The sequence below is a fragment of the Dermacentor silvarum genome, chromosome 5 (genome assembly GCF_013339745.2).
Source record: "Dermacentor silvarum isolate Dsil-2018 chromosome 5, BIME_Dsil_1.4, whole genome shotgun sequence".
Lineage (NCBI taxonomy): Eukaryota > Metazoa > Arthropoda > Arachnida > Ixodida > Ixodidae > Dermacentor > Dermacentor silvarum.
The window spans coordinates 111,719,141-111,745,949 of record NC_051158.1 but is presented as its reverse complement, the minus strand read 5'-3'; the positions used below and the strand labels follow the sequence as shown (position 1 = coordinate 111,745,949).

The 26,809-nt window shown below is 47.7% G+C and overlaps 1 protein-coding gene across 1 annotated transcript in view; it reads left to right on the top strand.

Moving 5' to 3' along the window:
- Positions 1-23,961, top strand: part of LOC125945750 (uncharacterized) — a 61,450-nt gene extending 37,489 nt beyond the window's left edge. The window contains exons 3-8 of the mRNA XM_049668026.1: positions 11,869-12,008; positions 12,809-12,974; positions 21,218-21,376; positions 21,699-22,487; positions 22,518-22,982; positions 23,848-23,961. Coding sequence (XP_049523983.1) covers positions 11,869-12,008; positions 12,809-12,974; positions 21,218-21,376; positions 21,699-22,487; positions 22,518-22,982; positions 23,848-23,961 — 1,833 coding nt within the window. The remainder of the gene's footprint in view (positions 1-11,868; positions 12,009-12,808; positions 12,975-21,217; positions 21,377-21,698; positions 22,488-22,517; positions 22,983-23,847) is intronic.
- The last annotated feature ends 2,848 nt before the right edge of the window (positions 23,962-26,809 follow it).

The window sequence follows — 26,809 nt, the reverse complement described above, 5'->3', positions numbered from 1 at the left end:
TCGTACTGGTAAGTGTCTGGTATTTCTCCCAGTCCGCTGCATCGACCTTCCACCGGGGAGCATGTGGTAGAGATTCGTGTTGTCTTGTTGCTCTCAGCAGTATTGGGAAATGGTCGCTCCCGTAAGGGTTTTTTATAACTTCCCATTCAAGTTCGGGTAATATGGATGGAGAAGCTATGCTGAGATCTATAGAAGAAAAAGTTTTGTTTGCAAGACAATAATATGTGGGTTCTTTTTTGTTTAGCAGACATGCACCGGATGAGAAAAGAAAGCCTTCAATTAGACGGCCTCGAGCATCGATGCGAGAGTCGCCCCACAGTCCGCTGTGTGCATTGAGATCCCCAAGAACAAGATAAGGTTCTGGCAATTCGTCTATTAGGGACTGGAATTCATGTTTGTGTAAGTGGTAATGTGGAGGTATGTAAAGCGAGCAAATGGTGACGAGTTTGTTTAAGAGAACAAGTCGAACTGCCACTGCTTCGAGGGGCGTTTGCAGCGGTAAACGTTGACACGCTATGCTTTTCTGAATTATAATGGCAACACCGCCTGAAGATGCAAGAGCATCATCGCGGTCTTTACGAAACGTAACATACTGTCGAAGAAAGTTTGCATGTTCTGATTTTAAGTGAGTTTCCTGTACACACAGCACTTTTGGATTGTGTTCGTGGAGAAGTTCTTGCACATCATCGAGGTTCCTAAGAATGCCTCGGACGTTCCACTGTATGATTTGTATATCCATACCGAAAGTAAAATTGGTGCTGTGTGTACAAAAAAGGAAGTGTTGCCTTAGATTACAGAACCTTTTCCAGGCCCTGTAACACGGGATTTGTCCTTTCTGAAGCGGTCGAGGGAGCCTCGCCGCTCCTTAGGCGCTTGATGCGCCGTCGGGATGGGTGTAGTGTCCATTGCCTCATGTGAGGCGCTGGACACACGCTCTTGCGAGCGAGAAATTTCGCGAGAAGGTCTCACCGCGAAGGACGAGACCTTTGTGCCCACCAGCCCGGAGGTCGATGGGGCTGCCTTTGGGCCTGAGCTGCGCCGGCTGTTGCCAGCGCCAGAAGAGGCCAGAGAGGGTGAGGCAGCCTTGACTGCACCCACCGTGGGAGCTGCTGGCGGTCCTGCGGGTTCGCTACTCATATCGCAGGCTGTCGCCGCGGGCTCTTGTGCTACCGGCAACCCTAGAGTAACCGGGCCTGTTTGCTGGTTGGGTGGAGTAGGCTTAGATCCTTCCACCCCAGGGGCAGGAGCCACAAGCGACAGCTCGCTGCGCGCGGGCTGGGCAGGTGGCAGTGGCCGCTGCGACGCTGCCCCCCGACGCGCCGCATCAGCATAAGGTGTGCTGTGGAAAAGTGAGCACCTCTTACGGGCTTCCTTGAAAGAAATATTTTCTTTTACTTTTAGGGTGATTATGTCCTTTTCTTTTTTCCAGTTCGGGCAGGAACGTGAGTAGGATGCGTGGTCACCACTGCAATTCACACAGTGAGGAGTGCCACTACAATTGTCAGAGGAGTGGCCCTGGACTCCACACCTTGCGCAAGTTATTTGACCACGACAACTCTGCGAGCCATGGCCGAATCTTTGGCATTGAAAGCACCGTCTAGGGTTAGGGACATATGGTCGGACAGTTAACTTAATGTATCCTGTTTCGATTGTTTCAGGCAGAACGCTAGATCCAAATGTTAGCACAAGATGTTTGGTGGGGATTTCTTTGTTGTCCCGTCTGATGATGATACGTTTTACATTGGTGACGTTTTGATCTTTCCACCCTTCCAGGAGTTCTGCTTCCGATAATTCTAGGAGGTCTGCTTCTGATACGACTCCGCGTGAGCTATTCATTGATCGGTGTGGTGATACAGAAATGGGTATGTTGCCGAACGTCACAAGGTTGCCGAGTTTCTCGTACTGCTGTTTCTGAGGGACCTCAAGAAGAAGGTCTCCGCTAGCCATTTTGATCACTTTGTAACCTGACCCTAAAGCTTCGGTTAAAGATTTCGCAACAATGAATGGTGAAATTGATCTGGCCGGTTTTTGAGAGTTCTCACTGTGTACAACATGGTATTTTGGATAGTTATCTTTTGGTCGGTTGAAAGATAGGCAAAGTTCATCGGTGCGTCCCCTCTTTAGAGGATGACGATCAAGTATGCGGGGAAAAGCTGGTGTTCCCATAACGGTTTGTTTTATTTCGGCGGCAATGGCGGCCACCCACCACGGAGCCCAACTAGGGGACGCTGCAGCACCTAACGCGTAAGGCTGCAGGCGCCAACCGTACATTGCCACTATAACCTAATATATTATACCCAAGGGAGGGCACATACACAAGGTTAACCCAAGCCGCCTGTGAAGATTTGGAAGTAACGGAAGAGAAGAGATGATAGGAGAGCAAAAGAAAGGAGATAGGAAAGCAAAAGGTTGGAGAGGGGGACAGGAAAAGGCGACCACCGATTTCCCCCGGGTGGGTCAGTCCGGGGGTGCCGTCTATGTGAAGCAGAGGCCAAAGAGGTGTGTTGCCTCAGCCGGGGGGCCTTAAAGGTCCGAACACCCGGCATCGGCTCAACCCCCAGGATCCCCCTTTCCCCAGACACGGCTAAGCCGCGCACGGCTACACGCGGGAGGGTCCAACCCCCATGTGCTCGGGTACGTGGTGTCGCAACTCACCAAACGCCTGCTCACGCAGACGCCCCTGCGGGGGAGGAATCCGTGCAGGCGAATGCCTGAAAAGGTCTGAAATTACACCATATAAAAATTTAGGTGCAAAAATTACAATATATTTATGAGGAACTTCATAATGGGATACCCAGGATTATTTTGACCATTTGGGGTTGCTAACGTTCATCCAGTACACGTTACATGAGGGTTTTCTTTTCATTTCGCCACCATCGAAATGTGGCCACCATGACTGATATTTGATCTCGCGCTCTCGGGTTAGCAGCCCAACGCCACAGCCACTATGCCACCAAGGCAGCTCTGAGAAGATGTGACACAGAGATTTAGGAGACTTGGACGGATGAAGACTGCCCGAATCACACCAGAGAGTAACACATCCTTGACCGTCGACACCGGACACGATCGCTGACGCTCCTGCCACATGAAGATATCTGGTTGCCCGAGTTACAATACACTGGGAAGGTCACCGGCTAAGTTCACACGCCAAGGTTCATTAAAGTTGTTGCGAACCATGGCAAACTGAGGCGGAACAGCACAGCTCTGATCTTCTCATGCATTGTCACAGGAAACACAGCCGATAGTATAGTGAGGTATAAACAACCCGCTAACACGCGTCATGTAATGCACAATATCATTAAAAGAAAGGGAGACGGAGAGTTGGTGGCTCACCTGGCGGCCAGAACATGGTTCTGCAAGCGAAGAGCTCGCGGGGGGCAGAGACGAATAACAAAATTAGACAATAAAAGTAATTTTCTGCACTCGTCACCAACGTGTACATTCCTTTCGGATGATGTTTCCGGAATCCAACAAATATGCCTGAATGGGTGGTGACTCTAGATGCCCACTTGTCACTTCTTCACCGTCCAAAGGTGGAACTAATCCGTGGTCTAACGTGCGTGGATGTGCGCTCACTGTGACCGATGTTGGGCATCAATCTCGAATTGTTACAAATTGCTGACCACCTACCATGCAACAGTGCATACAATTATCTTCTAGCTCGGCCTAACCTGTGCTCCACTCTCAATGGCTACCACTCAACAGTCTCTCCTGTGCAGATGTCAAAATTTACGCGTCGCCACCCCAGCAATACAGCATTGCTTTTCCGGCGCCTGTGCTCCGCGATGCGATGCCCGTGCGCTGCCTTTGGCGTCCACTTGGTGCTTTTTACCAGTTTTACGGTCATGCCTTATCCGTCCACCTTCCTGGGCACGAAACCATTGCTAGACGAATGTGCCAGGAAAACCAGTTTCGTTAGCTCACCTCTCCCTCTTGCGTGGAGACGTTAAGCTCTCTATTGTGCACTCAATGCTGGATTAGTTTACAGCGAAGCCTCTGGTTCAAGAACGCAAGACTAGGCTACTTTTTGTAAAATAATATATTTGTGACGATAATATTTATAAAGGGCTATCTAAAAACAGATTGGAGTTGCAATGGTCGGTCTCAGTCGACTGCAGCCGTTCTGCACGACGCTATCGTGGTGCCCCGCCCCACCCCTTCTTTATTTGCCGGCATTTTGGTCAATCAGTCCGCCTCCGCGACCACCAGGTCAGGGCGCAGCCACTAGCGGCCAAGCTACACATCACTGCATGCTTTGCATTGCACCAAAATTTAAATCTTCGTCGCTTAGGACCTGCCAGTGTGGGGGATATAAAGGGCTTTAAGTGAAGCGCAAGAGCGCGGGCATATTTTTGGGGCAAGCCCTCTTGCCCTTTATAATTGCTCCTCCCTATTTAGCTTCTCGTGTCTCAGAAGCACAACGCAGGAATTAAAGAGAACAAAAGAACTACGAATATGTTGCACCTACACTATTGGTGAACAACGCAATATTTACTTGCTGCACAATGTATCCCACCATAACCACTCTTCTTGAATATTTGCAGCCTGTATTTGCTAGGGGTAATTTTTTGTGCCAGGCGTTTTGTCGTTTTAGCATAAATGCAACAATTAAAACATACGGCATTCGATAAAAATGGAACTTTTTTGCTGAAACTAGGAGGAGGAAGAATAAACTACATAGCATTCTTTTTCTGTCCATCAGAAGGTTGCCCAGACCAGTATGAATGGAAAGTGAGATGCTACTCGGGTGGAATACATGAAAGTTTGTGCCCTGGAGTAGCAAGGAAACCTTGCAAATATAGTTCGTATAATCCATATAAGTATAAAGTTTGCACCTGCGTACAAGGATCCTATCGGAGGAAGGACAATAAATGTGTGCTGTTTGATGAATGCGGTGAGTATACGTCGCATCTTTCATTGCATCCTTAGGGATCTTACTGCGAAAGTGCACACAAGAAGAGTTGTTGCAACCGGCAAGTTGTCTGTGGCTTCATAGCTGTATTGTGTTTTGACAGGGCGCGTACCTTTAAGAACTATAACGATTCCATGTTAGTAGTCTGATGAATAACTACGAGCGCATGTCGCTGAAAACTTAATTTACAAGAATTATTTAAGACTGATTATGTAATTAGGTGGAATGCACAACTATTATCTAAGTATCTCCAAGCGACGGCAAACAACATTATCTTGGTTCTGTAATGTAGGGAGGTGGGAGGTCGCGTACTACGCCGCGTAAAGCCCCTCAAAGGCCCTGAAACGTGGGCGCTCTCGCTGTCTTCGTTTGTTTACAGTGGCACTCCTTCGCCATTTTCGCTTGAGAAGCGTCTACGGACTGGCGAGCAGCGCATTTTGGCGCCGTTGCTATTCCGTGTTGTGTTGGTTTGCGAACGCCTTGAACTAAGTTTTGCGGTAAGTGCGCCATCGCTTCACGTTATTTTCCATCACCATGACCTGCTCCGCCTTCGGATGCCAGAATAGTTTCAGCAAAGACCAGAAGCTTAATCGTTTTGTACGCCAACAGGCGTGAGTTCGGGGGCACGCGAGGCTGCGTTGTGAAACGTGATTACGAAACTTTTGAGATTCAGCAGAATACTTTTGACACCATTTGAGGCTCGAGCGTGAAAACTCACCTTAGGAAAGCAAATATTCCTTCTGTGGTTACTTAATAGCCTCCTTAGAGTGAACAGCTTTGTTTGCCTCTTCGTCGTTGGCAGTCACCCAGTGGATTTGCGATACAAAGGCACCGAGGAAAAGCGTGCGTGCTCTCCCGAAACCGAGTTACGGGGTGCGTTTCTCGCCGAACGACAGCATCATAGGTCTTTCGAGACGTACGTGTTAATACTAGTGAGCTTTAAAGTGTGTGAAGATTAGGATGCGGCGGTGCAGCACTGGCAAAGGAAACGTGCGGTCGCGCGCTCTTTCACTGGCTGATTCAGTCGTCGTTCGTTTAGTCGTTTGCTCGTTCGTTCGCATGCTCGTCTACTCGTTCGCTGCTTGTTCGTTCAGCTATTAGTTCGTACGGCCACTATGTATCTGAAACACACTTGATGTAAGGCTGGTGCGTCCGTGCCCTCTACCAGCCTTTGAGCGTCTTAGCTGATACGCGCCGCGAATTCAAGTGGGAGGCACGGCGCGGATTATTTTGGTTACTGGGGCGTTGCTGGAGGCCAGGATGTTGGAATTCGATCGTAAACGTGTTACTTATAATCATTCGCAACAAGATCTTGCGACACGCGCTTGCCAAATTTAGCGCACGGCATACATTCGGAGTCGTCATGGTAGGAAGTCAGCGCTCATTTAGATGCTAAAAAACAGTAATCGGAACAGGGAAAAGACGCTGCGGTCACTGAATTTGCATATATACAAGGTGTCCCACGTAACTTTAGCCAAACATTAAGAATATGCAAATGCCACCTAGCTCAACAGAACCACGGTAATGCTGTTTGCGGTCGCTTAGAGATACTCAGAATATTTTTTGCATTCCGCCTAATTCGATAATTAGCCTTGATTAATTAATGAACTTCTGAAATATTAAAATTAGATGAAAAGTGTCAATGAGGAAACAGTAGAGCAACAGGAAGAACTGCAGATACAGCTTTCTGTTGCTCAATACGTACTACATAAAAGTGTTTTTCCGTGCGTGAAAGAAGCCCGCGAATACATGCAAAATTGCCGCGCGACTGGCCGCTCGAGGCACTTTGCGTGTATTCGCAGGCTTCTTTCACGCTCGGTAAAACACTTTTATGTAGCACGTATTGAGCAACAGAAAGCTGTATCGGGAGTTCTACCTGTTGCTCTACTGTTTTCTCATTGACATTTTTCATCTAATTTTAATATTTCAGAAGTCATAAATATTCAATGCTAATTATAGAATTAGGCGGAATGCAAAAAATATTCTGAGTATCTCTAAGCGACCACGAACAGCATTACCGTGGTTCTCGTGAGCTAGGTGGCATTTGCATATTTTTAATGTTTGGCTAAAGTTACGTGGGACACCTTGTGTAACCCTCGGCAGTGAATAGCATCTCTCCACTGCATGCTTAGGATGATCCTAGCTCTTAGGCTGAGAACGCTTAGGTACTGAGAATCAACGGCGAATATCTCAGCAACCTTCGTATTGCAGATGACATTGTCCTATACCGCAACAATGGGGAAGAATTACAACAAATGATTGAGGACATTAGCCGATAAAGTGTAAGAATGGGTTTGAAGATTAACACGCAGAAGACAACAATAATGTTCAATAGCCTGGCAAGGGGACACGAATTCAGGATCGCCAGTCAGCCTCTAGAGTCTGCAAAGGAGAACATTTATCTAGGTTAATTACTACCTGATCATGAGAAAGAAATTTACAGAATAAAATTGGGTCGGAGTGCATACGCCAGGCATTACGATATCCTGACTGGGAGCTTACCACTGTCAATTAAAAGAAAAATGTACAAACATTGCATTCTACCGCTGCTAACATAAGGGGCAGAAACCCGGAGGTTAACAAAGAATCTCGAGAACAAATTAAGGATCGCACAAAGAGATATGAAACGAAAAATGTTATGCCTAACTTTAGAAGACAGGAAGAGAGTGGTGTTGATCAGAGAGGAAAAGGGGACAGCCGATATTCGAGTGGACATTAAAAGGAAAAAAATGGAGCTGGGTAGGCCATGCAATGTGTAGGATGGATAACCTGTGGACCATTAGAGTTACAGAATGGATACCAAGAGAAGAGGAGCGCAGTCGAGTACGGCATAAAACTAGGTGGGGTGAAGTTAGGAAATTTGCAGGCGGAAGTTGGTATAAGCTAGCGCAAGACAATGGTAATTTGAGATCAGAGGGAGGGGCCTTCGTCCTGCACTGGACATAAATATAGGCTCATGATGATGATGATGAACCCTCGGTATAGAAACTCTATGCTGTACACAAAGTTACTCGTAGCTAGAAAGCCAACGCGAAAACTTAAAGCGCACTGCATTGCTATGTATGCATTCACTCTGCGAAAGGTCGTCTGCTAGCCTCAAGCGATGTAGGCGACGCCACGGTCGAGGAGGGAGCGCGAAAGAGAGGAGAAACGAGGAGGAGGGAAGGTGGAGGAGGAGAGTAACACTACTTTACGAAGTTTCAGGGGCTTTAACGCCACGCACTTCCTCCCGGGCGGCTGTATCTTAAAAAGGCATCTGCGGCGGGGGAAGAGTCTGCCCTCCCTGTGTTTTCGCGGCCAAGATCGCGTTGATGCGAGCGCCGGCATGAAGCCGAATTCGCTTGCTGCTGCTGCAGCGTTGACTCCGGCGTTTTGACAGGGTTTCCGCGGTCATCGTGTGAGATGCGTTCATGTTTGCTTGTGCGAACATGACACCATGCTTGTTAATTTGGTTAGTGTGGCTATATTTACAAGATTTTACGGCCAATAAAACTATTATCCTTGCTTTGTGTAGCTGTTCACTAATTTGCTATCGCAATCGAGGCTTCGCCTTTCGGGCGTAACTGCGGCTTTTGTTTTTCATGAGTAATCACAGATAACTGTAACGACAAACCATTTACGTTGGTGGGATTGTTTCACCCAAAGTAAAAAAAAAAAAACATGTCGTTTGCTATTCACAATATTAGGAAGTTTTACGTTTATACGCCCACAGAATGAGCAGTTTTTACTGTAGATGCGAGATACTCAAGTATTTAAACACCTGTGTACTTAGATTTAGGTGCACGTAAAGAACGCCAAGTGATTGAAATTATTCCGGAGTGGGAAATTATGAGCATGCTTCATAATCAAATCGTGCTTTTGGCACGCGAAACCCCATATTTTAATTTATTTAGCAGCGAGATACACAATACTCGTAACCAACTAGCCCACATTGGTACCTTGAAAGCAGATAGAGGTAATGCGCAGCCGTAATATGTCGGCGGTACGGCCATTCGCCCATCTAGTTGACAAAGAAGAGAAAACTTCTAACTACGCACCACTTCAACTGAACCTCGAGTTTCGACCGAGAAATGTCGTTGACAGCGCAGCAAAGTTTTCAAATATTTTCAGCACTTCATTTTTCAATTACGCTTGCTGCACCGTTACCGACGATATCGGTTGCAGTGACGATCACAGAGCAGCATTTACCAGACAGCTGGAGCTATCGTCTCAGAACCGGATTTAGTAATGCTTCTTTACGCTTGATAAATTATCGGATCAAGTTAAGTTTTTCATCTATCTGAGTGACCCGCAGGCAGAGCAGGCAGAGCAGTCAGTGACGATGTGTTCAAGCAGCGGAAAATGTAGAGCTAAACCTGTCAGAAACAAAAAAGGCTGCCGAAACGGAAATCAAAGTTCATTTATGAATAAAAGCATATCCTTACGTTTCTTGGCTTGCCATCGTCGCGCCCAGAGTGAACTGAAACCTAGAAATCAGCTGCATGATTGGCCCTGCACTGCTCGTCGACAAAGCTGGCCGAAAGCTTCGCACGACTGAGAGCTGAAACCGCGCAGAAAAACGCGTGCGCCGGACTTGCCGCCGATGCCACCGCGTCGCGAGCGTCGTCCGTGAAACCGGAAGCTGCTTACAGACGGCGCTCCCCACAGTTCCTTGCGATTGCTTGTTTTCATCATCATCATCATCAGTCTATATTTATGTCCACTGCAGCACGAAGGCCTCTCCCTGTGATCTCAAATTACCCCTCTCTTGCGCTAGCTGATTTCAACTTGCGCCTTGATCGCTTCACCTGTCACCTATTTGAAGACTTCTCAGGTGTATGTTTACAGCCTGTGCGCGCTTGCATCCCACGGTACCCACAGCGTGTCCGATGTTGAAAGGTAATGTCGTCGCTTGTCGGCGCCTGCCTTATCGCCACCACCCGCGCTGCCACCGTGTCTACTTTCCGGGAACCCCCCATGAGCGCAATCATCGTGTTTGCAAGTGAATTTCACATTACTTTGCTCCCTAAAACGTGCGCAATTTGGATCGTATCTATGGCTATGCCATCTGGTGTATTATAAAACGGCGATGGCATTTGTAAGCTAGCGAACAAGTGTTAAAACATTATGAACTTGTAGGGAATCATGAAGCTGGTTCAATGTCGCAGTTTCTACGTAGCGTAAACTGCTACTAAAGTGTATGGGCTGTACCCGGACGCGTATATTCAAAATCTATAAGACACGGCGCCTTAGCAACCGCGGTTGAACACGATTGGCTGAAACGCTGCCGGCGACGTTCTGATGTCACGACGTGAGGATTATTGCCTTGGCGTGTCGCCCACGATAGGTTAGGTTAGCTTAGGTTAGGCTAGGATAGAATAGATTAAGTTAGGTTCGTGTAAAATGCTTTAGGTGGCGCGGCGTAATATCACAGCGGTTGCAAAGGGCGTTGAGCGTCGCCGGCGGCATTAAAGAAAATCTTGTTCAACCGCGGTTGCTAAGGCGCTGTGCCTTCTAGATTTTCAATATATTCGTCCGGGACATAGTACAGTCTAACACGGCACCTCAAAGTGCGAGCTGTGGCAAGAAGGCGACGAAGTGACATGGGGCGCGCGCGCCGAGCGTTTCAAAGAGCTGACTGGCTTTGTAACGAGAGACATATGCGTGCGCTTGTGGCCTAAACGTTAGAGCGCCGGCTGCGGTCCTCGACGGCCAACGTTCGATGCCACCGTCGGTTACACATTTTCTTTTTATGAAAGCGAGCCGAAACAAGAACCTGCCTACCTACATCAAAGTGACAAGAATGAGTCAAGGAAGGAATGCTTCTTAATAAAGTTTTCAAATGTCGCCTTCATGTGCGAATCGTAATTATTATATGCTGGGCTCAACTGCTACGCAACAAAAAAGTACAACTATGAAAATCAACACAAATAAACCGAATAAATTTATTGAGAAGCTCTCAATTGCAATATCATTGTGCAACTGTTGAGCAAACTCAATGACTTTTGAAATTTTGCTGAAAGTCCGCTGATTCAAAAATTATCCAACAATATATCAATGGTGAATCACCAGTCATTTCTGTACGGGTCTGCTCCTACTTCCGTCGTTTCATAAGGAATTTCGACGACACCGCTCGCCCACTCACCGACTTAAGAAGGACTTTGCTTTCACATGGGGCCTTGCTCAGACCAAAGCCTTTTCCGTCCTTGTACGCTTGCTAAGGCTCCCACATTACTGGCTCATTATGATCCATTGACTCCCGCTGAACTTCACACGGATGCCAGTGGCCATGGAATCGGGGCTTTAATCGTTCAATGGCAGCGTAACGAAGAGCGCGTAATTGCATACGCCAGCCGCCTCCTGTCACCCGCTGAGAGAAATTTTTCAATTACTGAGCGGGAGTGTCTGGCGTTAGTTTGGGCAGTAGCCAAATTTCGCCCCTACTTGTGCGGCCGCACATTTTCCGTGGTTACCGATCACCACGCCTTGTGCTGGCTCTTGTCACTTAAAGGCCCCACCGGACGATTGGGTAGATGGGCGCTATGGCGCCGCAAATATTCATTTGCTGTATTATACAAGTCAGGCCGAGTGCCTCTCCTGTCATCCTGTGGACCACCTTGAATATGATGTCCATGACAGCAACGCTTAAGTACTGGTCGTCTTTAATCTGCGTGACATTCCCACTGAACAGAGGCGTGATGAGTTCTTGCGTGTTATCATCGATCGTCTCAATTCTGGACAGTCGGAGACCACGCTACTCATGTTCGTACTCCGCGACGACGTTCTCTACCGTCTCAGCTTACGCCCTGAAGGACCAGAATTTTTACTCGTCCCGTTCCATCTCCGGAAGTCTGTTCTTGAGCAGTTGCAAGACGCACCTACTGCAGACCACCCCGGTGTTTCTCGTACTTACGGCCGCGTACGGCGCCGCTTCTACTGGACCGGCCTGTACCGTTCTTTGCGCCGCTACGTTGCAGCCCGTGCGCTCCGTCAGCGCCGCAAAAAACGTGCTGTGCTGCCCGCAGGACGCCTTCGCCTCATCGACGTGCCCTGAGAATCAGTCTGGCGTCGGTCTCGACCTTCTCGGTACTTTTTCAACGTCGAAATCTGGCAATAAGTGAGTCGTTGTCGCGACCGATTACTCGACCTTGTACGCGATCATGCGAGAATTGCACAGACGCTGTGCAATTGAGGCGGCTCATTTCCTTTTACATGACGTCAGCCTCTTTCACGGCGCGCTGGGCTGCTCCTCACTTATCGCGGCCGCACTTTCTTGTCCCGAGTTGTTGAAGGTCTTGTTAGCTCTTGTTCTGCCGAGCACAAGATTTCCACCGCCTACCACCCGCAGCCAAACGGACTCACGGAGTGGCTCAATCGCACGTTGACGAAAATGCTGTATACGCGTATGTATGTTTCTGACGACAACAGTGATTGGGACTGCACGCTACCCTTCGTGACCTTCGCCTATAATTCATCATGTCACGAGACCACTGGCTTTCCACCATTTATCCTTCTGTTCGGCCGCCACCCTTTGGCACACTGGGGCACGATCTTGTAGGCGTTCCAAAATGGAACGGAGGCGGTCCGTTCCATCGAGCCGCACACGATTGGTCAATTTGAACCGTGAGCCGAACACGATTGGTCAATTTGAACCGTGACGATCAAATTAACCAATCGTGTGCGGCTCGATAGAATGGATCGCCTCCATTCCATTTTAGAACGCGTACAAGATCGCACCCCGGCTTCCTTCCTCGACGAACACTCCGACTGAATGCGCCCAAGACGTCTTCGCTCGGGCTCACATGGCGCGCCAGATTGTCGGATCCTGGCTAACTGAGTTTCAAGCCGCGCAGAAGATCCAGTAGGATAGCCGACATCAGGACCTCCGATTGCCTCTGGCTCCGATGTCCTGCTTAGGACACCATGTCGCCGCATTGACTTGTCTGAAAAGCTGATGCCACGGTACACAGGGCCCTACACGATATTGCGTCAGCTTGGCGATGTGAACTGCGAGATCGTTCCCCTGGACTCGCGTGGCCTCACTGACTTTGTGCATGGGTCCCGCTTGAAGCCTTACTTTGCAGTGAGTTCTCGTGCCTTCTAGTTAGCGCCGAGACGGCACTTTTACATGCGGGGATTAGGTTACGGCGCAACCGAGAGTTGCGCCAGTCAGCAGAAGCCGATTTGACTTGTAGAGATGGACTCGATCTCGATAGCCACCTTGTGTTTATCGTTGTCTCTTGTGTAAATAGTCTAAATACACCTTTATATGTGAGTCCCGCAACGTAACAATATCATCAAATACTGCTGAAGGCCGCATTTGCGAATGGCTAACTGTACGACCTTGGACTGACCACCAGCTCGTATTGTGATATCAGTGGTGCATTAGAAACTGTGGAACAGAGTTTTTTATAACCTAAGACAGAAAAACTTATTACTTCGGTAGAATGGACTCTGTTTCTCAAGAACCACTACAGTTCGGACGAATACTAGGTCCTATGCCGTCTCCTACAAAGCAACAGCAAGCTTTGAAATTTCTTTTTTTTTATTCCTTTACGATATCGGACTAAATGACAAGATATAGCATTTCTACACGAACACCATCACATCTGTCTCACCTGTATATACCATGACAACGTTATTTCTTTTTTTACATCCTCATCAGGAAAGGTGTCAAAACCGCCCTAGGTTTACCAGCGTGCACATCAACCGAGACGATCCTCAACCTAGGAGTGTCAAACACCCTAGAGGAAATGTGTGAGGCGAAACTCACGGCACAATATGTCAGGCTAACTGGCAGCTCAACGGGCAGAGCCATCCTGAGGAAACTGGGCTACCGTAATCCAGAATCGCGAGAGGGGATAACCGCCATCCCCAAAGAAATTGCCAACAGTTTAAGGATACCCCCATCCCAAAAAACATACACCCCATACACAACTGAAGAACGCAGGAGAACCAGAGTCCAAAGACTCCAAAGCTCCCTCCTCCAGAAACAACGAGTAGTGTACACCGATGCGGCAGAGTACCCAGAAGGGCACTACGCTGCAGTAGTAGTGAGCGACAAAGGCGAGCTAATCTCGAGCTGTAGCGTGAGACAATCTTCACCAGAGGAGGCAGAGATGGCGGCGATTGCCCTGGCAATCACAAACCCATCAACCAGATTAATCATCACCGATTCTAAAACTGCAATCAAAGCCTATGACACTGGTAAGGTGTCCAAAGAGGCCGCCAAAATTCTGCAAGCAGGCAAGGAGAATGTACCCAATGACCTAATTAGAATAATATGGGCGCCGGCCTATAGTGGACTCACAGGGAACGAGATCGCCAACGAGGTAGCCCGAGGACTCACAAACCGGGCCCCAGCGCAGGCAGACTACTCGCTGTCCAAAAAGCGAGACTTAACCACATACAGAGAAATTCTACAACACAATAGGATGGGCAGGAGAGCCCTTCGTCCCCCCCCCCCCCATATATCTCTCACATCCTACACAAATGGCATCCTGAGGTGCACTCTTCCAAATGCAAAAAGTGTGAAGGCATAGTGCCCCTAAATCACATCAGCTGGGCTTGCCCAGTGCTAAACGGTCTACATGGAAACAAATAGTCATGGGAATCCTCCCTCCATAGCCAGGAAGAACAAGCCCAAAAATAAGTCATCTGTGAAGCCTAGGCGGCCAACGGAAGCTAACTGACTCCGGCAGACGTCTAGGGGGGAGGTAGACAGTGAAAGCGGGAGCTGCGTCTCACCCCGATCACCCATACTCTCTGACGGGTACAAATGAAGTGCTTTCTCTCTCTCTCTCCTTTCCGGTCCTTCTTTTCCTAGGGCATTTCTGCCCCGATTCCCTTCCCTAGGCAGAGTTGCATGTCGGCGCCCACTTATGCGCCAATATAATTTTTTGTATTGCAAAAAGAGCTTTTTTCTCTTTCTTGCCCTCTGTCACACAAACAAGGAAGATAGTTGTTTTCTTTTTGTAAATTTCGAATATCATTCGTGGCATTCGTAGACCGGATTTCCTTTCGGCTATCTATAGAACAGTTTTCGTTATTAGCACCCAAAGCTAGGGCTGTCTGAAAATGTGTTCCTATTCTGCCTTCTTTCGCTGCGAACGGCATGCTAGGCACTGCCAGACCGTTTTTATTTCCGGCCACGTATAAGGTTTCGTGGAGGGATTCCGAATATAGTGTTACTTCTAAATGTGGGCCGATCCCGAATGTTGTGTCATCTAAAAATGTCTGCCGCTCCTGTTCACGTTGCTCGTCAATAAAAAAAAGGTAAAATTCAGTGTAAAACATTTCCTTCAAATTCTGGGCACATGCATAGAAGGTAGGATCATCGGCGTCATTGTCCTAGCTCTCCGTTGAATGGTTTACGTCCATACAGATGAAAAATACAGTGCTAAATTCTCCTCATTAACCGTCTCATCACTTGAAGTTAGCTCTGCCAAAGGCCCATAGAGAAATATGTTTGCACAGGAACAACCATGTTTGGGCATCGATAATATTGTATGCAAGTTTAATTCACGTGTTAAAAGCTTAATAGATTACAAGCAGCCTCGAAATATACGCTGAATATTATTTTCATACTTTGAAGACAGCACATGCCCTAAGTATTTGCGACTTCTCATCTTCGTCGCAAGCAACCACCCCGGGACCACATACAACGATTAAGTGACTGTGAGGTCCAGAAAATCCCCACTGACTGTTAAATGGTTCAGATATAATCAACCACTTTTAATACTTGTGTCGCCGAAGAATGACTAGAGATTTTGCCGTAATATTGTACGGAAGCATCTCTTTCTATAGTGGTTAGAGACGTCTCAAGGAAATTTGAAATATAATAGGTATAAGCGGTTAAGGGTTAATTGCCGTAAAAGTTGTATTGCAAAGATGTGATTACAAATATGCGACACGCATGACCATGTATTTCTTCGGCTTTAGGTCGCCGTTTTTTGTGACATGTCTGTACTGCCACTCCCGTCTAAGTGTCCACTGTGTTCAATACTTTCGTTTGCCCCATTGCATTGTCCACAAATAAAATACAGCACGAAATAGAGATATAACTCTATCATTTATTTCAAGTGCGCCTAAAATGTAATGGGTTACCCATATACACCTGTACATCAGCATTTGTACTGCTCGTCGATATCTACGTGCCTTAATAAGCTTGGCTTTCTTATTGACACCACAATGTTTTTTTTGTGTATTCTCATTTGAAGTCCCCGAGACAGACCTCTCGAAAGAACAGCAAGAAGAAATGGCCCACGCACGACAGGTAAGATAGAATTAGAAAAATTGCATCTAGAACAACCTTTTAGCTCTTGTACAGACAAAGATAAGCACCTATTGGGCTTTACTGGCATGGAAATATAAAAGAAATATTTCTAACCTCCAACACATATTATAAGACCAGTACACTGGGATAATGTTTATGGTTATACCAAACAAACCGCTTATATCCTGGAAACGTCTCACGAATGTTCCGGTCGGACATTGGTACCTCTCAAGATGTCTACTAAACCAAAAAAAAAATTAATCGCAGGAACGTTCTGGCAACATGCACGTTCCAACAAAAAGTTCGTCCTAGGGGCGTTTACTCATGAATTTATCGGCGACGGTTGAGTATTACTGGCCTCTTCACTGACTATAGGATTTGTACGTATAAAAGCACACGAATCAAACTGCGTGCACCTACAACCACTGTGAGCGGTACTCACGTGGCTGGTATAAGAGAATGTCGGGACATATGTAACGGCGGTTACTGTATTGATTGCTTCGTGTGCATTTGCAAATGTAACCCAAAATCAGAGGCAAGCTATCTGCTGATTCCATAAGCCTCGCCGCTTTTTCCTGTCTGTCGCATGATGCCATGATTGTGTATGCCATGACTGCATATGCCATGATTGCGTATACTAATATCTGCGCTCATCACATTATACCTAATCTTCTCCGATAGAAACAAGTGGCGCGGCAGCTGGATAAAGTATACATCGGTTTCGTTTGATGTTGCAGGGCATCTGCAAGTGCACAGGAAACGATAAATAGAATGACCACAGGAACACATGCCTTTACATTCTGTACACCGGCAACATAAGTGTGTGCACTTCACGATGTTTGTAGGCGCATAAAATTTGGCTCACACGTACACTGCACAATATTATCTTTCTACAGCAAAGAGGCATACATAAAAAAGATATACGTCGTTTTATACCTCACATAGCTGACTTGCGCATGAAAATTTATCCTGGAACTTCTGGAACTTCTCACCCTCATCTCACCTTGTTGCACTAGGTCTACAACCTCTGTCCGAGTGGCGCGATCGTGAATACCTTAAATTGCTTGAATATTCTCATTAACACCCCACGCTACTCATTAACGAACACTTATCGGTCTCCTGTTAAATTGAAACCTACTAGGAATTGCCACAAACTTAACCGTGCACCATTTCAACCGCGTACCAACTTATTTAAGTACAGCTTCTTTCCTCGTACAATTGAAAAATGGAACTTACTGCCTTGTGAAACTAGGTCATTACCTTTAGACGAATTTTTCTATCACTTAGGTTGATTCATGCTGTGTTTATATTAGTTGTATGTTTGATTTTGAAACAATCCTGATTTTAAAGGTGTTGAAGTTGAGTTCTGCAGACAAATGTTTTGCTGTTGTATCCAATGTACACACCCACCCTGCGATAGCCCAATTGCGCTGCGGTATGTATAAATAAATAAATAAATAAATAAATAAATAAATAAATAAATAAATAAATAAATAAATAAATAAATAAATAAATAAATAAATAAATAAATAAATCAACAAACAAATAAACAAATAAATAAAGCCCCCAGTATCTTTTCTGACAAGTTCGATCAAAGTTTCAGTTGTGGAGAGCTCAGCAAAGCAACTGCTAGTTAGTCAATGACATTACTAACTAATCTGAAAAATCACGCAATCTTTTTGGCCGAATGTACTTTATATTGCCGTAAAATTGTGACCAAGTGCGATCAATTTCCACTTGGCGTGAAGTGATGTTTGGGGTTTCTCAGCTTGAAGAAGGTTCATGAAGTTATCAAACACCACGCGAATGTAAAGCGCAATGTTCAGGCACACTTCCAGTTATGTAAAAGTTGGCTTGCGTAACTGAAAAGCTTTCTTTAAAAAATTACTTCAACACATTTTAGTGAATGAACTGCGTCATGCAAATATACGCTGCCATGACGTGGTATAAACTGTTTTATATAAAAATCTTGAACCTATCCTTCGGATTGTTATTCTGTAGAACTTATCTGCTAATGTCTCGCAAACCGTAGATTCTGAAATATTATTTCATCTAATCTTCAGTAAAAAAACTGAATAAATTGTATGATGTTTGCTTATCACTTCCGTGTGCTACAAGATTAAAAATGATAATCAAAATGTTTAACCAGTGATAAAAAACATTGTAATAAAAAACATGCGGCATAATATCGGTCGCTTGACGTGGTGCGAGCGCGTCGTGTGAATTTTACAGGAAGTCTCTAACGTACGGAAAATCTGGACTAAAGTGCCAAAACGAATCAATGATCACGCGTAAAAAAACAAAATGTGCGATCTGTGGTTAGGCACGACGCAGACTGATGTACATTCTGGATCACTAAAGTTCGATATGAAGTCCGATATGAAGTCATCAGCGTCATACATTTAGATGAGCAGTTTAGTTGGCCTTGCATTCCTGCTCGGTATTTCGATACCTAAAGCCGAAAACACAAGCAACTCGCTCCCAGCGGATTTTCGGCATGTGCCGGCGTCGTCGAAAACAGTGGGACGTTCGCTTGATGCCAAAGTATGGTGGCTAGCATAGCCAGTCAGCCTATTCCAGATCACAGAGCCGAGACCCTAAGTTGCTACCAAAGCTTGAAAGCCGGCCGACGTTGACCGATGCCGAAAAACGTTCGAAAACTTCTCCTTTCGAGTTGGGCTTTCAAATAAACGAAATGTTCTCACATATCAAAACATAACGATCAATAGGTACGACGTAAAAATTATTGCGATCTACGTTTGATTTCGGAATAAAATCTATGGAATAAAAACGAGGCTGCGAGCTCGGGCGCGAATTGATTACCTCAAGGGTGTTCATATTAGCTGTTTGTATTTCATTCCAGCCTCACAATACACTGAATTTCTCATTCGTGACTTCGAACTATGCGCTCACGCAGACAATGACACTCTCTCAACTTCAACGCACAACGAGTAGCACAAACCGCCGTTTTGAATGTTTTCTTATCAATACCTCGTGGAAAGATGAACAGCAAACGAAGAGCTTTGCCACAATGCCTCATTTGAGCTCGAAACAAAGAGTCACCGCACAAAGCGCACTAAAAAAGTACGCGTAATATCAACACCTACGCCATGTCAACGCACGACTTCGACTCGTGAAGCAACAGAAGCATGCTTCTGTACAATGATTTAAAAATGAGCGCTTCTTCAGCGAAGCTGAATATGGCTAGGGTCCCATGTATTTTTCGCATTTGAGCGTCAACAATAAAAAAAGTTGTCGCAGTTTCACCTGAAAGGCGAAGCATCAATTGCGATAGCAAATTTGTAGAGAGCTATACGGAGTAATGATATTAGCTCTATCAGCTGTATAAACTTGGACATGCAGCAGCACCGGCAACACGCAGAATTGTTGTCGACGCCGTCGGCGTTTTGCCCGCGTTCGCTCAAAATGCGTGCGGCATTGGTGACTGTTGCTGGAGCCTCTGATATAAATAGGCACTTGGTGCCGCAGCTAAACGTCGCCTCCCTTCCCTCCCCCTCCCCCCCCTCTCCCCCACGGCCTCTCGCACGTCGGAAGAAGGCGCGTTTGCTCTACCTATATGGTGATTGTAAAGGAGGAAAGAGACGCCTACTTCTGCAGCCCTTAAGGGAGCACGGCGCAGAACGCGCGTTTGTTCTCAGCCGTGCGTTCACTGCCCGTGAAAGCGCGCGCCCCTCACGCCTGTTAGGCCGCGCTTCTATCGAACATACAGAATGGGCGGTGTAGGGCTGCATGATTGTTTTGTATATATTGTTGCAGTGCCGCAACTTGCCCACGTGTTTCATGAATAGGGAGGCGGTCACTCCCCAGCGCCTCCGGGCAGCAACCGTTTCTGTTTTTGAGGAGTCGAACGGCCCGCGTGGTGTCGGGTGACGAGCCGCGGCGCGCGCCGGGGGTGCGCGGTGCGGATGCCGAGAACGGATTCGGAGAACGCGGTCTTGCGCACACTGGGTTGGCATTCCGCCGATGGTCATAATAGGTCAACGCGGACAAACCTCGAGTGAAACGGCTGTACGCGGTGTTGTGGCGCCGGCCTCCGAGTCCCCTGCGGGCTAGAGACGGCGCCGAGGTTTATGGCCTAGCATTGTTGACCATGTGCTGTGCGTACGGAGCGGGGGTCCACTCCCCTACGCGTCCGGGCGGCAACCACGTGTATCTTGTTTTGAGCGCTGAGAAAAGCCCGCGTGGTGTCGAGTGTCAGCTTGCAGTGCGCTCCATAGAGGCGCAGTGCGCATGTGAGGATCGCGTTCGAAGAACGTCGTCTGAAAAACACCGGGTCCGAATGCCGCCAACGGTCATTATTTTCCCATGCGGAAAAACCTTGAGGAGGGGACTGCGGTACGCAGTGTTGTGACACCAGCCCCCGAGCCCCCTGCTGGCTAGAAACGCCACCGAGGTTTGAGATGGCCGAGCAATAAATCGTGCGTGCCTGGCGTGTTTGCTGAGGCCGTCACTGACCACGTGGAAATAGCAGAGGGAAACGGAGTTGCGGAAAGAAGGAAAACAGGGTTGTTTTACAATACATTTACTTTTAATTGTAAGCCCATCCCTTTGGGTTGTGGCTTAACAAACTTTCAGCTCTCATTGGCAACGGCTTCCGTGGGATGGGCCAACAGTCCTACCGCCCTTTTTCTTTGTCTATTTCACCTATAACAATCGAGACGAGGTGCTTGTTCCTCAGTCTAGGCTGTAATCACTAAACCTGATAGATCAGTAAGACTCCATACGATGCAACGCTAGTCTGGGCCGTAACCACTTAGTGGTAGAACAGTGAGGCTCGGTTGGTCGTGTGTAGTGACAGTTGTCCTAGGCTCTAACTTAAGAGAAAGTCGAAGAGTAAGGCGCTGTTTACTTGTGTGTTTTGCATCAGTGTTGTTTTGCTAACTCTGCATTTGACTGTGTAAATATTTTCGTTGCAATATATCTTCAAGTTTTGTTACCTCCAACCTGCCTCCTGCTTCATCAACGCCGATAAACACCTTGAAGAGACTTTCATCGACTTCAAGGACAAAGAACAAACTTAACTGGCGCAGTCGACAGGGATCGGCGAGCTCTACAACATCGAATGCTGGACCAGTGGTGAGAGGATCAAGTCATCTAACGACCACCTCCCGCACCTTCGAGAAGACCCCAAAGCAGCCAAGTCCGGCACCGTGGAGGAGATCCGGAAATGGCAGTGCATTCAGCAACGGGTGAGCAGGATTTCTTGCGTCTTTCTCAAGTTGGCATGGCAGTTGGTGTGTAGAGCTCATGGTGAGGACACGCGGGGGCGCAGAGACAATGGAGTCTAATGGAGTTGAGGGTGCGACTGTGGCGGAAATGGATCGGAATCAGGAGTTATCAAATGTCGGTATTCTAAATTCCGATAACTCAAATGAAGTGAGAGCACCCAATCAGAGCCAGGAATTGTCGCAGCAGGTATCTCAGCCTTTGCAAATTCCAAATGATACAAGAATGCTCGAGCTCGAGGTTCAAAAGCTTCAACTTCCGATTGAGTACGAAAGGCTGTTGCAGACAAGGACGAGTGCTGAACGTCTCAATGCTTCGTTGCCGAGCACTGGGTCTGAGCGGGGCGATCAGAGGCGGATGGGTTTCGATTCCATCGAGCAATGCGCAAAAGTGCTGAAAGGGTTCCGCCTGCCGTGTGACGCGGATGTACCATTATGGTTTGAGGAAGTAGAAAACCTTTTTGCTACGTACAGGGTACCGTATGAGAGTCGCGTGCATCTGGTCATGCCAGCGCTAACTGAACGCGTCCGCTACCTACTGCGTAACCTCAGCCAGGAAGAAAGTACAGATTACGAGTCAGTTAAAGAGGCAGTGTTGATGGAACTGAAGCTTTCTCCGGCAGAGTATCTGCAGAGGTTTGAGAGAGCAGTGAAGCGTAAGGAGGAGACGTGGTCACAGTTCGCGTCGCGAGTGAAAACGTATTTCTCTTACTACCTCCAAGTGAGAGGGGCCGACACTGTAGAGGTGATGGCAGAACTCATGGTAGCAAATCGTATAAAATCGGGCCTTGGTATAGAGGGTCTCGAGTACGTGAGGCTACGAGAAGGCGAGGGATGGCTTAAGCCACCTGAGATCGCCAAAGTACTACAAACGTTTGAACAGGCAAAAGGCAAGGGGTACGCTTCAAAGCCGTCAGCGGCAGACATGGGGCAAGAGCCGCCCCGAGTAGAGAAAGGCGCCCTCAAATGTTACTTGTGTCACGGCTCGGGCCACGTCGCTAAGGATTGCCCGAAATCTAGCGATAAGATAAATCAATCAAAGAGGGCTATCGAGCCAAGGCAGAGGGTACAAAATGTGGCGATTGCCCACGAGACGGTAGGTGAGATACCTGAGGGAAGTGAGATTCCTGATGGAATCCTTACTGCAAATATAAAAGCCGTGAGACGCAACTGTGAAGGGATGACTAAAGTACAGTTAATTCATATCTCATGCGGAGAGGTATCCACAGTTGCGATTATGGATACAGGGAGTGAAATAACTGTTATACGGGAGAATCTGCTTCCGAAAAGTCTCGTGGAGCCGTCAGGCACGGTAAGATTGGTGTCTGCTTTTGGGAAAATTATCCAGGCAAAACTGGCTACGTTGCCGGTAAGGTTAAATAGCCCGAATATGGCTGCGGAACCTCAGAACGTCGACCTACTCTGTGCGTTGACTAATGAGCTCATCGAGGGCACGGATTGTTTGTTGACCCATGAAGATTTGGAACTGTTGTTGAAGGCCAACAGCTCTGTGCCATACCGTGGAGCACCGGCCGAGCCTGTCCATGTGTTAGAACAATCAAATGAGTCAGTAAGCCGGAGAGAGGAGTTCAGTAGGGTGCAGCTAGCTAACTCTACCCTAGAAAAGGCTGAGCTGAAAGCCAGTCCGGAAAAGTGTCAAGTTGCACAAGGCCACATTCATCGCCTCGGGCATATTGTCGGCTCAGGGAAGCACGCACCAGATCTAGAAAAAATAGCTGCAATTAAGAATCCGGTTTCACCGTGCACCAAAAGGAAACTACGCAGCCTGCTAGGACTGTGCGGCCACTATCGCGAGCACGGCCGAGGATGTGCAGAGGTGGAGAACCGGATCACGCGGTTAGCAGAGAAAGCGGTACCCAATCAGATACGTTGCTCGGAGGAAGCTCAGACGGCATTTGAGGTTCCGAAACTTTCCCTCTGCGAGTCCATGGCACTCAGCACTCCGGATCCGTTTGGGCCCTACTGGCTTTTCACAGACGTATCAGCTACGGCTCATGGAAGCCATCGTAATAATATAGTGCCATGCCAACTGGATGGGCGTGAATGTTCCTGCTCACCTGGCGCTGTATATTGTGGACTTTGAGAGTGCCGATCCAAGACACAGAGACACTAGAGTGCTCTTATAGCTTGGAACTGCAATCGTGTGCTTAATTGTTTACTGACATGTATTGTGTATTTCTTTTTCCTCTCTTCTTGCTTTGTTATTTTGCGGGTTGGTTTGTTGTTGTTCATCTAATTAGGCCATGGTGGGGTTAGTAAGTTCGATTACGCAATCGCGGCAGTGATTTATCGTATCACTGAGCAAAAATCAGCCCAGTATACTCTTTAGGGGGGACGTGTTAGGCCGCGCTTCTATCGAACATACAGAATGGGCGGTGTAGGGCTGCATGATTGTTTTGTATATATTGTTGCAGTGCCGCAACTTGCCCACGTGTTTCATGAATAGGGAGGCGGTCACTCCCCAGCGCCTCCGGGCAGCAACCGTTTCTGTTTTTGAGGAGTCGAACGGCCCGCGTGGTGTCGGGTGACGAGCCGCGGCGCGCGCCGGGGGTGCGCGGTGCGGATGCCGAGAACGGATTCGGAGAACGCGGTCTTGCGCACACTGGGTTGGCATTCCGCCGATGGTCATAATAGGTCAACGCGGACAAACCTCGAGTGAAACGGCTGTACGCGGTGTTGTGGCGCCGGCCTCCGAGTCCCCTGCGGGCTAGAGACGGCGCCGAGGTTTATGGCCTAGCATTGTTGACCATGTGCTGTGCGTACGGAGCGGGGGTCCACTCCCCTACGCGTCCGGGCGGCAACCACGTGTATCTTGTTTTGAGCGCTGAGAAAAGCCCGCGTGGTGTCGAGTGTCAGCTTGCAGTGCGCTCCATAGAGGCGCAGTGCGCATGTGAGGATCGCGTTCGAAGAACGTCGTCTGAAAAACACCGGGTCCGAATGCCGCCAACGGTCATTATTTTCCCATGCGGAAAAACCTTGAGGAGGGGACTGCGGTACGCAGTGTTGTGACACCAGCCCCCGAGCCCCCTGCTGGCTAGAAACGCCACCGAGGTTTGAGATGGCCGAGCAATAAATCGTGCGTGCCTGGCGTGTTTGCTGAGGCCGTCACTGACCACGTGGAAATAGCAGAGGGAAACGGAGTTGCGGAAAGAAGGAAAACAGGGTTGTTTTACAATACATTTACTTTTAATTGTAAGCCCATCCCTTTGGGTTGTGGCTTAACAAACTTTCAGCTCTCATTGGCAACGGCTTCCGTGGGATGGGCCAACAGTCCTACCGCCCTTTTTCTTTGTCTATTTCACCTATAACAATCGAGACGAGGTGCTTGTTCCTCAGTCTAGGCTGTAATCACTAAACCTGATAGATCAGTAAGACTCCGTACGATGCAACGCTAGTCTGGGCCGTAACCACTTAGTGGTAGAACAGTGAGGCTCGGTTGGTCGTGTGTAGTGACAGTTGTCCTAGGCTCTAACTTAAGAGAAAGTCGAAGAGTAAGGCGCTGTTTACTTGTGTGTTTTGCATCAGTGTTGTTTTGCTAACTCTGCATTTGACTGTGTAAATATTTTCGTTGCAATATATCTTCAAGTTTTGTTACCTCCAACCTGCCTCCTGCTTCATCAACGCCGATAAACACCTTGAAGAGACTTTCATCGACTTCAAGGACAAAGAACAAACTTAACTACGCCCTTTCACTCGCACATACAGCGTTCGGCGGCGCACGGCGACGATTTCATCTCCATTGACGTCATACGGAACCTCACGGCGACGGCGACGGCGACGGCAGAAATCTGCTTTTGAGTGTCCATATAATTGCTATCGCAATAAAATACACTTAGATGAGCGTGAGCCGATCCCGGAGGTTGTGCTAAGCGAGTGCAAACCGACCCGCGGCGGAGAAGAAGCAGGCTTCATCTAGATGCATTGTTTATAACAAATTCATTATAATAAACGCTTCATATATCACGATGCATTGTTTCAAGTCGATGAGTATACAGGAATTATTTGCGAACTACACTTGAACTTACGAGCACGAGGCGTTGGCATACAGGCGAAGGACAAAATATTTGTAGAACCATACACCCTTGACTCGCAAGAGGATAATGTTACTGAAAGCAGGGATGTCTCCGCCGAACGAACGATAGACAGAATTGTGATATCCACTGTGTATATATCCCCAGGCACAATCAAGTGTGACATCGAGAAGTTCCTGACCACGCACTTTGCATGGCTTGGCCATGATGACACTACCCTGTGATCATCGTTGGAGAATTCAATGTGGACATTTCAAAAACCAGACAAGAAATGGTTCACTCACTTTGTGCTAGAAGAGTTTGGTTTGAAGTGCCACACCAATCCAAGTCACTCAACTACTCAACAACGGTCATGTATAGATTTAACTCTGGCCAAGAATCTCTTAAATTGTAACCCAGCTAATCAGTGTATATCACAGTAATCAAAAAGTTGTCGGCACTAATACTAAATGATGAAAAAGAAGACATATTGTCACGTTTAATAGACAGACGGCTTCTAAAGGAGGCCGTTAAAGTAAGTCCGAGTCGTCGAAGGGGCCGCGCAGCACCGACAAAAGACCAAGGCGCTAGCTCGTGAACAAGACCGTCCTCATCTTCTTCTGGGAGCGAATGGCACAAGCGCGTGGCATTACCCCTCCTCCAAGAAGAGCATCGACTCGGTGCTTAACAAAACATTGACAGGCAGAAAGACTTGTCCCAGAAAAAAAACATAATGGTCAGGAAACCGCGACTATTATGATGTGCGATATGGTTTTAACCGCACGACGTGCACAATCCCAGGCCGTGGTTGTCGGCGTCGTGCTGGCTGGGTGCCGTTCGGAAGAACTTCATAATTGAGGTCACTCACTCGCCGAAGCACTTTGTAAGGGCCGAAGTACCGACTAAGAAGTTTTTCCGAAAGGCCTTTACGGCGGACGGGGGTCCAAACTAACACTTTGTCACCCGCTTGGTACTCAACTTGTCGGTGGCGGAGGTTGTCGTGTCGCGCGTCAATTAACTGTTGTTTCCTGATGTTTACGCGAGCCAGTTGGCGTGCTTCCTCGGCACGCTGCACGAAGCGCTCGGTATCTTCATCATGATTGTCAGAATTGTCACATGGCAACATGGCTTCTAACACCGTCTGAACTCCTCGACCGTAAACAAGACAAAACGGCGTGAAGCATGTGGTCTCTTGGAGAGCGGTGTTGTTCGCAAACGTAACGTACGGTAGTACCTCGTCCCACGTCTTATGCTGCACATCTATGTACATCGACAGCACATCCGTCATCGTTTTGTTAAGCCTTTCGGTCAAGCCATTTGCTTGAGGGTGACAGGCAGTCGTCTTTCGGTGCGTGGTGTAACTAAG